The sequence below is a fragment of the Manis pentadactyla genome, chromosome 11 (assembly GCF_030020395.1).
Source record: "Manis pentadactyla isolate mManPen7 chromosome 11, mManPen7.hap1, whole genome shotgun sequence".
NCBI lineage: Eukaryota > Metazoa > Chordata > Mammalia > Pholidota > Manidae > Manis > Manis pentadactyla.
In genome coordinates this window covers 115,244,498-115,261,767 of record NC_080029.1, presented here as the reverse complement: position 1 = coordinate 115,261,767, position 17,270 = coordinate 115,244,498, and the positions used below count along the sequence as shown (strand labels likewise).

The window sequence follows — 17,270 nt, the reverse complement described above, 5'->3', positions numbered from 1 at the left end:
CCCATCGGTTAGCGGCCTGGACGGCTCCCAGCTGGCCGTCTGGCTTTGCTAGACCAACATCGGGATATAGTCTTCTGAGAAGGAAACACCAGTTCTATCTGGAAGGCACCCAACGTTGGCCTCTCGTTTACAATTCAATGTGAGACTCAAAGGTTCAGAGGTCATCTCCATAAATCCCAAATAGTAGCAGAACTAATAAACTCATTTACAAAAGTGAAAAAACAAACAAAAATATTAAAGGAGTCTACATTTAAATAATATTAACATATAAAATGGTTTCTCTGAACATCACTACCAAATACATTCATAACCTAAATTTTTCTTACAAATCATCTATGGAGATGTAAAGAAAAATACTTAAAAGCACAGCTGCATTATCAGCTTATGATAAGATTTTTTCAAGAAAAACAATTGTAGATTGAAAAAACAAGATCATTCCATTGAGCAGAGAAGCATGCTCTGGAAGATTAACATTTTTTACTAACAGTAAGATAAATATCAGAAATAATTTCAGAAATTTTTCTTAAATTGGTCAAGAAAAGACAGCAATTTATTTAATCTATCTTGAGTCACTAAACAATCTAAACTTTGTATTCTCTCCTTTTGATAGTAATTACAAGAAGATATATCAAATGTGACTCTCATTTAGACTTTGGTTTGTAAGAACAAAAGTTATTATCAGAGCCAATTACTGTTTTACCTACATGGCTGCACAGAAGCAGGGAGCTCAATTTTCATCTCATCAGTGATTTTGTGGTATTTATTTTATTACTATGCCCACAAAGCTATATAAGAGGGAAATAGCTTATGCTATTAAAACTAGGGTTTGAACATAAGAGGCTAAGATTTCTTTTAGAAAAAGTTCTGAATTAAAAACACTAGGCAGTGTGTAACGCCAGCTCCACAGACATGGGCAGACCATTAAATGACATACATCTGAGCAGTAGATCCCACACAGAGTAATCAAAATTGAAATGCTTCACAAACAAAGTTGAGAAAGGCTATTTACTAAGTTACAGTATGTTCAGCATAACACAATTCTCAACAGTGTTTGCTACAAGTAATGCCTTCTAAAGGGTATTTTGCTTAATATAATATTCCCACTGGTTAAAGGCATCTGCTGTTTAATCTCAAAGCGAGAAAAAAAAATTCAGTCCCTTTCAACACTCTGTTTCTTTCAACCACTATTATATTTCATGGAAAAGAACGATTGGCACCAAGTCCTGGTTCCAGTCCTATGACCTAGATTTCTCATTTGTAAAGCTGGGTAATACTACCTACCTTCACACAGTGGTTTGTGAGTTTTGAATGACTAATGTACATTAACTGTCTTGTAAATGATAAAGTACTACTCAGGAGCCTAATGGCCAAAAAGTAATGACTGCAATGGATTGAAAGACTTCAAATATATAAAAATTTATGAGTTCTTAATATTTTCTCCTTCCTCCCACAAAAAACTAATAACATTGATAAATCTGATAGTAGATAAATTAAAAAAAAGAATCAAGCACTTATTTTGCTTTTCCTGAAAATCTATTTTTCAGATTGGCCAAAGAGTTGGCATGGGAAAGTTCTCTATAGAAGTTAATAATGCAGAAAGAATGATAGGGGTTTCAAAATGGTGCTTTTATAACTCTAATAAAATAATGGATTAGCAACCATTCATGTTTACTTAAATACCATTAGGTGAAAGGTTGTAGGGAACTTTATATAAAGGATAGATTGAGCTGGTAATACCCAGACTCCCTGATCAATCTTATTGTTAAAAGAGGAAAAATAAGAGGTTTGGCTTAAAGATGGTGGTGTGAGAGGTGAGACAGAAACCTCCTCCCAAAACCACATATATGATGAAAATATAGCAATATGACTAATCTCGAAAGAGCAACAGGAAAGAATGCTGTGACAGTCTGCCTACATTTGGGGAAAAGAGCAGACCTCACAGAAAAGGGTAAAGTACCAAAATCATGATCTGGTAGGACCCAAGCCCTTCCCCGACCCCAGCTCACAGGCGGGAGGAAGAGAAATGGAGCAGGAAGGGGGCGGAGGCCTAGGACTGCTGAACACCCAGCCCTGGATATCTGCTCTGGGAGCATGAAACAACATTACATGGTGCTCTGGAGATTAGTGGGGTTGGAAGGCTAAGGTAGGCAGAATACCTGGAGACACTGAGATTCCAGCTTCTTGTGGAGAACAGGCACGCACAACTGGCTGCTCTGGGACAAAAGAAAGGTGGGCATTCTGAGAGACTTCCCAACAGTGAGAGGGCTGATAAAGGGACAAAGATTGCACAGAGCTTGCTGCTCAGGAGAAAGGACAGGTGGACAAAGTTGCTCCAGCACTCTCAGCCCAGCACATTGGGAACTTTCTGGAGGGGCTGCATCACCCTGGCTGGTAACAGCTCTGAGGCCCCCAACCACAACATGCAACCTGCTGCTCCTTCCTCCTGGCTGGCACCGGATCGCAAACCTGTTGCCCCTGCCATTGTGCCAGGCCAGCCAGAGAGTGGCTGGCCTATAGCAGCTAAAAGGACATAGCATAGAGGCTCCTCCCTGAACACTTGGCCCACTGGCCCTGGCAGTAGAGGCATGCACTGCAGCCGGGAAGCAGGAAAGAGCTCTTTCTTCCCAGCAGGCACCAGCGCCCTTGGCCTGCGACCCCCGCCATTGCTCCAAGGGCTGAGCAGCTACAGAGAGTAGAGCTTCTGGGCACTAGAGGGCACTACCTACAAATATGAAATGTCAAAGGAACCTGGTTCAACCCAAAATCCCACAAACACCAGAAAGAGGCCCAAGTGAAACTGAAACTCACCAATCTTCCTGAAAGAGATTTCAAAATAAAAATCATAAACTTGCTCATGGAGTTACAGAAAAATATTGAAGACCTCAGGGAGGAATTCAAAAAAGAGATAGAAACTTAAAAATACAGTATCCGAAATGAAACATACAGTGGAGGGATTTAAAAGCAGATTAGATGAAGTAGGAGAGATGGTAAATGAAATAGAAATTAGAGAAAAGGAATACAAAGAAGCTGAGGCACAGAGAGATAAAAGGATTTATAGGAATGAAAATATTGAGAGAACTGTGTGACCAATCCAAACGGAAAAATATTTGCATTATAGGGGTACCAGAAGAAGAAGAGAGAGAAAAAGGGATAGAAAGTGTCTTTCGGGAGATAATTTCTGAAAACTTCCCCAGTCTGGGGAAGGAGATAGTCTCTCAGGCCATGGAGGTGTCCAGATCTCCCAACACAAGGGACCCAAGGAAGACAACACCAAGACATATAATGATTAAAATGGCGAAGATCAAGGATAAGGAGAGTATTAAAAGCAGCCAGAGAGAGAAAAAAGACCACATAACAAAGGGAAACCCCATCAGGCTGTCATCAGGCTTCTCAGCAGAAACCTTACAGGCCAGAAGGGGGTGGCATGATATATGTAATGCAATGAAGCAGAAGTGCCTTGAACCAAGAATACTCTATCTGGAAAGATTATAATTTAAAATTGAAGGAGGGATTAAACAATTTTCAGATAAGCAAAAGCTGAGAGAATTTACTTCCCACAAACCATCTTTACACTGTATTTTGGAGGGACTGGTATAGATGGAAGTGTTCCTAAGGCTAAATAGCTGCCACCAGAGGAAATAAAACCACAGTAAATAAAGTAGACCAATTAATTACTAAGCTGCAAAATTAAATCAACTACCCCTAAAGTCAGTCAAGGGATAGACAAAGAGTACAGAATATGATACCTAATAAATATATAAAGAATGGAGGAGGAAGAAAAGGAAGGGAGGGGGAAAAAAGAAGCTTTAGATTGTGTTTCAAATAGCATACTAGGTAAGTTAAGTTAGATTGTTAGATAGTAAAGAAACTATCCTTGAACCTTTGGTAACTACGAGTCTAAAACCTGCAATGACAAAAAGTACATAACTACCGATAATTACCCTAAATGTAAATGGACTGAATGCACCAATCAAAAGACACAGAGTTACAGAATGGATAAAAAAACAAGACACATCTATATGCTGCCTACAAGAGACTCACTTCAAACCCAAAGACATACCCAGAGTAAAAGTGAAGTGATGGAAAAACATATTTCATGCAAGTAATAGGAAGAAAAAAGCAGGAGTTGCAGTACTTGTATCAGACCAAAAAAACTTCAAAACAAAGAAAGTAACAAGAGACAAAGAAGGACATTACATAATGATAAAAGGGTCAGTCCAACAAGAGGATATATAACCATTATAAATATCTACGTACCAACATAGGAGCACCTAAATATATACAACAAATACCAACAGAATTAAAGGGGGAAATGGAATGCAATGCATTCATTTTAGGAAACTTCATCACACCACTTACTCCAAAGGACAGATCAACCAGGCAGAAAATAAGTAAGGAGACAAAGGCACTGAACGACACATTAGAACACATGGACCTAACAGACATCTACAGAAGACTCCACCCAAAAGCATCAGGATACACATTCTTCTCAAGTGCACATGGAACATTTTCAAGAATAGATCATATACTAGGCCACAAAAAGAGCCTTAATTCAGAAGGTACAATTTCAGAGGGACTGCAATTGTACCAACCAGCTTCTCAGACCTCAAAGGTATGAAACTAGAAATAAATTATGCAAAGAAAATGAAAAAGCCCACAAACACATGGATACTTAACAGCATGCTCCTAAATAATCAATGGATCAATGACCAAATTAAAACAGAGATCAAACAATATATGAAGATGATTGAAAACAATAACTCAACACTGCAAACTCTGTGGGAAACAGCAAAGGCCATGCTAAGAGGGAAGTATATCGCAATACAGACCTACCTCAGGAAAGAACAACAATCCCATATGAACAGTCTAAACTCACAAATAATGAAACTGGAAAAAGAAGAACAAATGAGGCCCAAAGCCAATAGAAAGACATAATAAAGATCAAAGCATAAATAAATAATATCAAGAAGAATAAAACAATAGAACAAATCAATGAAAGCAGGAGCTGGTTCTTTCAGAAAATAAACAAAATAGATAAACCCCTAGCCAGACTTATCAAGAAAAAAAGAGACTCTACACACATAAACAGAATCAGAAATAAGAAAGGAAAAATCACTACAGACAACATAGAAATACAAAGAATTATTAGAGAATACTATGAAAAAGTATATGCTAACAAACTGGATAACCTAGAAGAAATGGACAAATTTCTAGAAAAATACAACCTTCCAAGGCTGACCCAGGAAGAAACAGAAAATCTGAACAGACCAATTACCAGCAACAAAATTGAATTGGTAATAAAAAAAACTACCTAAGAACAAAACCATTGTACCAGATGGCCTCACCACTGAATTTTATCAAACATTTAGTGAAGATCTAATACCCATCGTCCTTAAATTTTTCCAAACAGTGGAAGAGGAGAGAACGCTTCCAAACTTATTCCATGAGGCCAGCATCACTCTAACACCAAAACCAGGCAAAGACACCACAAAAAAAGAAAATTACAGAACAATATCCCTGATGAACATAGCTGCAAAAATAATCAACAAAATATTATTAAACTTCATTCAAAAATACATCAAAAAGGTCATCCATCATGATCAAGTACAATTTATTCCAGGGAAGCAAGGATGATACAATATTCAAAAATCCATCAACATCATTCACCACATCAAAAAAATGAAGTACAAAACTTACATGATCATCTCCGGAGATGCTGAAAAAGCATTTGACAAAAATCCAACATCCATTCATGATAAAAACTCTCAACAAAATGGGTATAGAGGGCAAGTACCTCAACATAATAAAAGCCACATATGACAAACCCACAGCCGACATTATACTTAACAGTGAAAAGCTGAAAGCTTTTCTTTTAAGATTGGGAACAAGACAAGGATGCCCACCAGCCCCACTTTTATTCAACAGAGTACTGGAGGTCCTAGCCATGGCAATCAGACAACACAAAGAAATAAAAGGCATCCAGATTGGTAACGAAGAAGTTAAACTGTCCTGTTTGCAGATGACATGATATTGCACATAAAAAACCCAAAATAATCCACCCCAAAACTACTAGAACTAATAACTGAATTCAGCAAAGTTGCAGGATACAAAATCAACACACAGAAATCTATTGCATCCCTATATACTAATGATGAAGTAGCAGAAAGAGAAATCAGGAAAATAATTCCACTCACAATTGCATCCAAAAGAACAAAATACTTAGGAATAAACCTAACCAAGGAGGTGAAAGACCTATACCCTGGAAACTACAAGATACTCATGAGAGAAATGAAAGAAGTCACCAATAAATGGATATACATCCTGTGCTCATGGATAGGAAGAATTAATATTGTCAAAATGGCCATCCTGCCTAGAGCAATCTACAGATTCAATGCAATCCCTATCAAAATACCAACAGCATTCTTCAACAAAACTAGAGCAAATAGTTCTAAAATTCATATGGAACCACAAAAGATCCCAAATAGCCAAAGCAATCCTGAGAAGGAACAATAAAGCAGGGGGGATTATGCTCCCTCACTTCAAGCTCTACTACAAAGCCACAGTAAACAAGGCAATTTGATACTGGCACAAGAACAGGTCCATAGATTAATGAAACAGACTAGAGAGCCCAGATATAAACCCAGGCATATATGGTCAATTAATATATGATAAAGGAGCCATGGACATACAATGGGGAAATGACAGCCTCTTCAACAACTGATGTTGGCAAAACTGGACAGCTACATGTAAGAGAATGAAACTGGATTACTGTCTAACTCCATACACAAAAGTAAACTCAAAATGAATCAAAGATCTGAATGTAAGTCATGAAACCATAAAACTCTTAGAAGAAAATATAGGCAAAAATCTCTTGAACATAAACATGAGCAACTTTTTCCTGAACACATCTCCTTGGGCAAGGGAAACAAAAGCAAAAATGAACAAATGGGCCTACATCAAGCTAAAAAGCTTCTGTACAGTGAAGGACACCATCGGTAGAACAAAAAGGCACCCTACAGTATGGGAGAATATATTCAAAAACGACATATCCGACAAGGGGTTAATATCCAAAATATATGAAGAACTCACACGCCTCAACACCCAAAAAGCAAATAACCCAATTAAAAAATGGGTTAAGGATATGAACAGATAATTCTCCAAAAAAGAAATTCAGATGGTCAACAGGCACATGAAAAGATGCTCCACATCGCTAATTATCAGGGAAATGCAAATTAAAACCACAATGAGATAGCACCTTACACCAGTTAGGATGGCCAACATCGAAAGACTAGGAACAACAAATGCTGGCAAGGATGCAGAAAAAGGGGAACCCTCCTATACTGCTGGTGGGAAGGTAAATTAGTTCAACCATTGTGGAAAGCAATATGGAGGTTCCTCATAAAACTAAAAATAGAAATACCATTTGACCTGGGAATTCCACTCCTAGGAATTTACCCAAAGAAAACAAGATACCAGATTCCAAAAGACATACGCACTCCTATGTTTATCGCAGCATTGTTTACCATAGCCAAGATATGGAAGCAACCTAAGTGTCCATCAGTAGATGAATGGATAAAGAAGATGTGGTACATACACACAATGGAATATTATTCAGCCATAAGAAGAAAACAAATCCTAACCATTTGCAACAACATGGATGGAGCTAGAGGGTATTATGCTCAGTGAAATAAGCCAGGGGGAGAAAGACAAGTACCAAATGATGTCCCTCATTTGTGGAGTTTAACAACAGAAAAACTGAAGGAACAAAACAGCAGCAGACTCACAGACTCCAAGAAGGAAGTAGCAGTTACCAAAGGGGAGGCGTGGGAGAAGGGAATTGAGTAGTATTATGATTAGTACACATGGTGTGGGGGGTCATGGGGAGGACAGTGTAGCACAGAGAAGACAAGTAGTGACTCTGAGGCATCTTACTATGGTGATGGACAGTGACTGCAATGGGTTGTGGGGGGGGACTTGATAATATGGGTGAATGTAGTAACCACAATATTTTTCATGTGAAACCTTCATAAGAGTATATGTCAATGACACCTTAATAAAAAATAAAAATAAAAAGAGGAAAAAGAAATTGCCTCCTGAAAGGAAGTACATAGCCTCACCTATGAAATATTCCTACCAAAAGGATGTCACCTGAATCTGATCAAGCTTCTAGATAAAACTACTATTTTACAAGAAACACTAGGGACAGAGAAAAACATTGATACTATGAGATTGTAATCAGCCAAATTCAGACGGTGAGGAGAAACCTATGACAAATAACCTGGTTTCTTCAACTGGTAAGTGGCATTTTTTTTTAATTAGGGAAGTTTTTATAGATATATAAAAATGAAATGTTCACATCCCGATTCAAACAAACAGAAAAACGCTGTTAAGACAATTGGGCAAACTGAACACAGACCAGGACTTATATAATTATAATGCATTGTTGAATTTGTTAGGCGTGCTCATACTTAACTGTTTTTAAAAAGTCCTTGTCTTAAGTGTTTAAGGGTTATGTCTGGGATTTGCTTTAAAAGACAGTCACCAAAACATGTGAAGGGAGTAGATGAAATAAGAATGGTAAAACTATGGTAACTGTTAACACTGGGTGATGGCTACATGAATTTCATTCTATTTTTATGTCTATTAGCAGATAGATTTTCTTAGCAAAAGGTCATACTTAAAATTAAAGTGTAATTAAAATGTAATTATTCATTAGCTTGTTATTTCAAGTCTAACATCCCATGGTCTTTGATATCCCTTCTACAGCCCCCTGCTAGTGCTAGAGGATCACCGTCCACAGCACCACTTAACTCCGAGCTGCTTCTCAAGAGCCCAGCTGCTGCATAACTGCCTCAGGTTCACAAAACTGTAAGACTTAACTACTTCTATTCAGATGTGCCTGTCCTATTTTCTGATTTCTGTAGTTGAATTGTTGAATAATCAAAAGGTTGGGGAAGAAGGCTAACAAATATTCAGCTTCTGTTTTGTGCCAGGCACCTAAACGACAGGCATTGTCACAATCCAACTGATTGACTTCACTCCTTAAAATGACAAGAAGGAGCCTGTGATATTATCCCTACTTTAGCACTGAGGATCATTGGTTAATGTGGGACAACCCAAAGTGGAGAGACAGGATTTGATTTATGTCTGTGATGTCAAAGCCTCTTTCTACCATTAAATGCTATCACATTATAAAAGAAATGTTAGTTGGTACACTCCTGATTCAACTTCCTGTCTGTTTACCAGACCCTTGACTCTCTCCAGTCCACAGGGACTGCTTTGGTCTGTGCCTTCATTATTTCACTGACCTCGTAATGGCCCCTCAGAGGGTCTCCTTACCTCCAGTCCATCCTCAGCATGACCTCCAGGATGACTGACCCCCTGACCACTAATTGAAATGTCTCTGATCACTTTAATATTCTCAAGTAGTTCCCCTTAGGGCGGCATGATCCGGCCCCTTCCTACTGTCCAGCCCCTCTCCTGCCAGTTGCTCATGACTGCTCCGTCATCTGACTGACCGGCCAGTCTCACACACATGTTCTCTCCACCTCTGTGAGTGAGCATGCTGCTCCCTTTTCTGGGAACGTCGTCTTCTCCCCTCATTGGTGTCTTCTGGGCATACTTTTACTCAAATTTGAACTTGGAGCACGTGCAACCTCCTCTGGGTGACCTCCCCTATCCTCCATCTCTCCTTCTCTGCTCCTAACAAAATTCATTCATCTCAACATTTACTGAGAGCCTCTTAGAGCCTAGCAAGAAAGATGAAGTCCCTGCCCAAGTGGATCTGAATTTTTGAAAGAATATAAAAAATGAGATAGTAACCATGTAAACAGATGTATAAGTAATTTCAGATTGCCATAAGTACTCTATTACAAACGATACTATGTTAATGGGATAGAGGAACAATTGGAGGCTACCTGAGATATGGTAGTCAGACAAACTCTGAGGAGGTAACAGATAATACTAGGACCTGATTGAAAAAACCGGAGCTAGTCATGCAAAGATCTTGGGATGATAGCAGTGAGAGAGGATAACTGTAAAGCAAAGGCCTTAAAAAGAGGCTGTCCTTTAAAATGGGACACATTTTCCATTATGATAAGGGAAAAGACATAAGATATAAATCCAGACATAGAAAAATGGATGTATTTGATAATGGGAAGATTAGTCCTAAGTTTGTATGTGACTGAAAACTGGAAGAATATTACTTAAATAAGATAATATTTATTCCTTTCATGTATACAAAGTGCAGAGATAGACTGTTCAGGGTTGGTCTGGAAGTCCATGATGTTGCTAGGGACCAGGCTTCTTTTAGATCAGTATATTACTGTCCCAAACATATGGGCTGCCTCCTTCTAGTCTAAAATGACTGCTGGAGTTCCAGCCATCACAGCCTCATTTCAGGCAGCAGAATAGAGGAAGGGAAAGAAAAGGGTCAAAGAGTGTAAGCTAGCTATCTTTTGAGAAAGTTTCCAGAAAACCACCCATAAGACCTCCCTTACATTTTATTAGTCAGTACTTGGTTATATAGCTATGTCTAGCTGCAAGGGAAGCTGGAAAAGGTGTTCTTTATATTGGGCAGCCGTAGATCTAGCTAAAAACCAGCCACTCGGAAAAGCCACTGAGATCCAGTCCCTTTCCCCCTTTCTGCTCTCTCATCCTTAGAGTGTGGCTTTTCATCATTGTGCCTGTCATTTCATGGTTGCAGGATGATTCTGGCAACTCCAGTTGTCATGTCTGTGTTCAAGGTAGGAAGAAAGGGGAAAGGACAGAAGGGAAAAGGGACGTGACATTTGTGATGATACCCTTTTATCAAGAAAGCAAAACATTTCCTAGAACCAACCCCCAGTAGACTGCTGCTCAGTGCTCACTGGTCAGAACTGGGACACACAGTCATACTTAGCTGCAAGGAAGGCTCAGAAATGAGGCATCTTCTGGGCATCATGCCATCCTGAACAAAGTCACAGTTAGTAATGCAGATGGGGGAATGGATATTGGATAGGGAACTGACAATTTCTGCCGTAATCCTGCAATCTAATCTAGCTAAGGAGGAAAACAGTTAGAAAGACAAAGTGATACATCGTGAAATAATGAGAAGTCAATGGATTGAAGGTCCTTGTATTGTTGAAAAAAATTGGAAGAGCAACCTATGTGAGCTGGCAGACTCGGAAGGGGAGGTCAGAGACTGCTGTAGTCGTAACAGATTTTAGAGATGTACTTACTGGTAACACTAAAGGCCAGGCATTAGGCATACCCCACCCCACCAGCCCTACCAGAGCATTTCTTTCCTACCTAATTTACAGTACTCACCACACAGTCTGTAGGATGTCTGCCTACAGACTGTGAGCTCCAACAGCACTGGGATTTCCATCTCTAGCACCTAGCCTAGACTGGCATTAAAATTAAAATATTTGAGGAAATGAAATAGCATACCAGTGATGAAAGGCATTTTTTAGTTTTACTATGTTTGTGCTATTCTTACCACATGCCGCAGTGACCTAATCCTCAGCTTACAGCAGTAGTATGTGCCAGAGGTGACATTCTGTCCAATTCCTGTGGCACAGGTGCCCACTGCAAACTCTATGACTTCCCTTCCTTCCCTGCAGACTATTCGCATGAGTCAGTGCCCAGTTCTCCTGCATGCACAGAAGTTACCATGTCCTAGTAAGCCAGCAAGAAAGGCATAAGAAATTGGGGATCCCCCCCTTTGAAATGTTACTGAACCATGGAATACTGTGTGGTAAGATCTGTGCAGTCTCTGCCATTGCAGTAAGTAGTTGATGTTCCTGGGAAAGGTGCTAAGTCACAAATATGTGGCTAATTGAATCTTCTCATAGAAACAACATTATTAGAAGATACAGTCTAAGGGTCAATTTTTGATGCCCATTTTTTGTAGAAATAGCTCCAAATACCACAGTTAATCATCTGTTCCATTATGTGTAACTTATGTACACTGTAAAGTATAAACCTTTTTAAGAGGTCCATGTAAGCCAATTGAATGGTAACCAATTATAGTAAATCAGTATTGCATAAAATAGAGTATCATAATGTATTAGAAATGATTCTAATATGGATTCAAAATTGTCACATTAGTATTACTGCAACAAATCAAAGGAAAAAGGTCATTTTTATCAGGAGTACTGTGTTGAGACATTTCTCTGGGAAAGTTTAGAGGGACATAGCTGAGGATAATTCTGGAGATAGTTAGGGCCATTTGGGGACCAAATCAGGAATTTGTTCTGCTTATTTTTCTTCTGTTATAAATTTCCTTGTGGCAAACAGAGGACGGAAGCTCAAGTTTTTGTATTTTTAATAGTGGTAAGAAAAAAACAGAACTTTGTGGTCAAATAGACCTGAGGTCGAATCCCAGTCTGCCATTTCTTAGCTTTAAATTACGAGCATCTCTCATCTTCAATTTCCTCATCTGTAAAATGGAACAGTAATGACTCCTTCCCTTGGCAAATAGTGACTCTGTGGCATCTTACTACACTGATGGACAGTGGCTACAATGGGGTATGGGTGGGGGGGACTTGATAATATGGGTGAGTGTAGCAACCACATTGTTTTTTCATGTGAAACCTTCATTAAGAGTGTATATCAATAATACCTTAATAAAAAAATTATGATTCCTTCCCTCAAAATGCTGTGAGGATGAGGTGTGCCTACATCGCCATGGCTACCACAGGCCTCCCTGCTCCTGCCCTTGCCCTTCTACATATTCTCAACATGGCAGCCAGAGTGACCCTTTCAAATGGCAAATCAGGTCATACTGGTCCTCTGGTGAAAAGCCTCCACTGACGCCCATCTCACTCGGAGTAATCCCTGCAGGCCTCACAGTGGCCCACCAGCTCTTGGCCCCTCCTACTCTCCCCACCTCTCTCCCCTTGCACGCTCCTCTCCAGCCTCCTTGCTGTTCATCCTGCTAATCCAGGGTCTTACATATCTGATTCCCTCTGCCTGGAGCACTTCCTCCAGCCAAATGACTGGGCCTCCACGTCCAGCAGATCTTGGCTCAAGTGTCAGCTGTCCAGTGAGACCATCCCAACACCCCTATGTTCCTTCCGCAGCTTTTCTCTTACCCACTAATACACTATATATACACTTCCCAAATCAGCTTTTGCTTTCCTAATGACTACCCCACCCCAGCGAGAATGTAAGCTCCACAAGAGCAGAGAAGTCGGGCTGATGCCTAAGATAGTGTCTGGCACATATTCGGTGCATATCGAGACTGGTCAGTATTCATCAACAAATAATATGAATTAACACATATAGTACTCACCATGCATGGGGCACTGTTATAAACATGTATATACACTAACTCATTCATCTTTACAACAGCTCTATGAGGCGGGTTCTGTCATCATGCCTATTTTGCAGATGAGGAACCCCAAGCGCAGAGAGGTTAAGTGACTTGCCAAGGTCCAGGGAGTAAGTGGTGGATGTGAACCTGTACTTCTAACCATTATATTGTTATCTACAGAGAGTTCACTCCAGGCCGGGTACTGCCTAGGTACTGGTTACAGCAGTGAACTAAACAGAGTTTCTCTCCTTTAGATTAACAGAGATTTAAGAAATAAAACAATGAAATACAATGGATAAATCTTAGCATATCTAGGGTTGCATAAAAAATGAGTAAGAGCCACTTGGGGAATAATTGGGGAAATCTGAGTATGAACTGACTATTTATTACATTCAAGAATTATTGTTAATGTTTTTTAGGTGTGGCAGTGGTATTGTGAGTAAATCAGAACACATTCATTTCAAAAGATGCACTTTAAAGCATTAAGGGATGAAATGTCATTAGGTTTAAATTTTAAAACACTAGGAGAAAATACATGGATCAAAAATGGTAACAATTGTGAAATCTAGATAAAGGAGAAAAGGTTATATTCATATAGTGTTTTTGGTGTGTTTAAATATTTTCATAACAAAATGTTTTTTTAAAAACCATAGAAGAGGGGAAAATATGTTCTTTAAGTTGCTGCTGTCATGGAGCTCCCGTTCTAATGAGAAGACAGAGCTCATTCTAGACATTCTCCCCTCTCTTCTGTAAATTCAACTACCATCTCGTCAGCAAAATTTCCCACCCAATGCCGTGCACCACCCAATGACGTATAACTCACAGTGAAAATCTGCCAAGTAACATTCACTTGTTCTTTTTCCTTCTCTGATTTCTCACCATATTATTCCTCATAATGTCAAAAACTCTCAAAACTTTATTTTGATCACATTTTGAAAATTGCTTTCTCAATTAGATCCAAATTCACAAAATGAAAGATTCTTCTCACTTTAGACATAGATGTTGCACATTGCTGCATCATATTAGATCACAATATTTTGTTTGATTAATAAAGCATCCATTTTATAGAATTAATAAAGGGAATAAATCTCAAGCAATGAGAAGGGTTTATTTTCCCTGCTCCACAAACATACCAACTGTCTCATGCTTCTAAGCAGATCCTTTGATCTAAAGAGTTTAGGAATTTCCATTTTGAAATTGCCTTCAGACTTAGCTTGCTAGACACAACAAGAAAATCAAATACTCTCTTGGCCTATAAACTTTTTCATCTTCTCTTCCTCTCTCTTCCTTATCTTTTGTTGTTTTTATTTCAAAACCTTTCCTTGACCGTTATGAGTACGTGTGTGCCTATAGCCCAAGGTGCTCCAAAGAGGGGTTTGGCCAGTGTTGATTTGGAGCTAAGAAATATTATAAGGAAAAGCCATCAGAATATGACTTTTTCAGGTGTAAAAGAAGATTAAGAAACAACTCTTAATCATGATTCTTAGTTATAATTGAGCAACTCCTAATTGTTTATCATTTAACTTTTTTTGAGGTGAAATGAATTTCAAAAACTCTTTGGAAAAAGAGAGCTTAAAGAAGCAACTGGGGTTTACCTTGCTTAGCAGGTTGGCAGTGGGCAATTAAAGGTGGTAATATCCCAGTAGGATTTCACAACTACTTAATAATACACGCTTTTAGGTTGGTGTAGTGGGCTTGCAGGAACAGCTGGCAAAACAGCACTGTTTGTCATTGACTTTCCAGTGCAAAATGAGGGCTATCTTTTGTGTCAGCAGTTATGCATTTTTAAGCAGATGTCACTGATATTAGAAATAAAACAGTGATAGGGATCCAGGCCCTGGAGGGAAAGTCAGGGTGGGAAATAGTCCATGTGCCTTTCTAAGTGAAGCTCACCCCTGCTCACAGTATTTCAAAGAATTCCAGGGTTATACTCAGTGCATAAGAGCCTCATCTTTATAGTCATTTGCCAGGATCCAAAACTCTTTGGGAAAAATAAGTTTCTGGCCATAGTTTTATTTTTCTTTCAAATAATAACAGCAACTATACATTCTAAAATAGCCTTAATTTCAGATGTTTTATTTCATTGACCTTACAAGCCAGAGATCTGCAGTCTTCCACTTGTGGACCAGTTGAGGCCCTCCTGAGATTCTTGGCAAAAAAATAAAAGTAATTTAACTGAAGCAGTGACTTAATCGTAAGGAAGACAAGAGGTTGAAGCTCCCTTGACCACAGCGTTCTGTTCTATTTTAATGAAAGCTTTTAAAATTATGTGTTATTTTCTCATCGGTGGTCTGTCTCCCCTCTAGAATGTAGGTTCTATGAGAGCCAGAGACCTGGTCTGATGTTCATCCCAGGGTGCCTCTAACAGCCCTTGGCACACAGTTAGTTAGTGGCTGACAGAACCCAATGTAGCAAGTGCAGAGAAGGTAGGAGCAGGCTGCTCTGGGAGTGCAGAGGAGCCTGGGCTGATATTCTATATGGGGATGAGGACACCCTCAGAGAGCGCTATGGTGGTTTCATTTACTCATCCACCCAACATTTATTGAGACTCCTTGGCATTATTTAGCAATGAATAAACTGACACAGATTCTGCCTTCACAAAGCTTACCTAGTGGGAGACAGACATTTACAAAATGCATACAACACAGTACTAGTTAAAAATTGTGGCAAGTGTGATAAAGGAAAAATATAGGGTAATACAAACAATTGCATAAAGGGTACCATGTGATGGTGGTACAACTCTGTGGCTATCCTAAAAAAACACCTAATGAACACTTTAAGAGGGTGGATTTTATGGATTTTTATGGTATATAAATTAAAGCTCAATAAATCTATTGTTTAAAAAAGGGTACCACAGTGGTTAAGGGCATAGCTCTGGGTCCTCCCTACATTTCCAGATTCACAATCCTGCCTCTAACTCTTACTAGCTGAGTTCTCTTGGGCATTTTATTGAACATTTCTGAATCTTGGCTTCTTCATCAATAAAATGAAGATAATACTAACACCTCTCTCAGGATTGTTTTGAAGGTTAAGCAAAGTAGCATTCCCAAAACATGGACAGCAGTAGGTACCCAAAGAGGTGAGCTATCGTTTCTGGGGAGTCAGGGAGGGAACAGGAATCAACACTGGGTGAAAGAACACCCAGTGGAGGCAGTCAGAGACAGCTTGAGCTCTATTCCTTGCAACCTGGAAACTTTACATCTAGGGCTCTGTTAAAAAATTTAAAGGCATTCGGTTTTTATTTATTTTCCTTTCCGAAGAAAGCTCTTTTAGTGTAGAAATTGACCATGCCATTAACATATCTGAAGCAATAATAACATATTTTCTCATTTACAACACAGAGCAAATTTCCTACCTTTTAAAAAGAAATTTTTAACGTGAATTTTTTTATTGAGGTGTAGTTATCATAATATTAGTTTCCAAAGTAGAGCAAATTTCTTACACTCCTAATTTTTTTCTAATGGTTTTACTGAGATATAATTCATACACCTTAAATTCACCTTTTTCCTGTGTACAATTCAATGGTCCTTAGTAGAATCACAGAGTCGTGCACCCATCTGTACTGTCTAATTCCCGAACGTTGTCATCATCCTCCAAAGACACCTGACACCCATTAGGAGACACTCCTGCTTTCCCCTCCTCCCAGCTTCTGGGAGCCAGTAATCCACCTCCTGTCTCTATGGGTGTCTCTCTTCCTACCTTCAATCTTGGAAAGGCATGTGCAAATGAACTGTGTTGTCTTTGGGGTTGCGAAAGTTTACCCTCAGATTCTAGAGGGAAAATAAATGATTTCTGATCAATTACGGCCGGAAGTAACCTAAGTAAAAAAAAAAAAAAAGAAGAATTTAAAATCGAAGTTGCTATCTTAAAAGCTTCACAAATTGTAACTGAAAAGCAGTGTTTTCTAGCCAAATTACACTTTATTGGAAATATCCTGTTGGTAATTACAATAAATTAGACCAACTTTAGCATG

At 39.0% G+C, this 17,270-nt stretch overlaps 1 protein-coding gene across 1 annotated transcript in view; it reads right to left on the bottom strand.

Moving 5' to 3' along the window:
* IQCH (IQ motif containing H) overlaps positions 1–17,270 on the bottom strand; it is a 233,156-nt gene that overhangs the window by 198,543 nt on the left and 17,343 nt on the right. Inside the window, exon 4 of the mRNA XM_036932248.2 lies at positions 16,997–17,114. Within this exon, the coding sequence (XP_036788143.2) occupies positions 16,997–17,114 (118 nt within the window). The remainder of the gene's footprint in view (positions 1–16,996; positions 17,115–17,270) is intronic.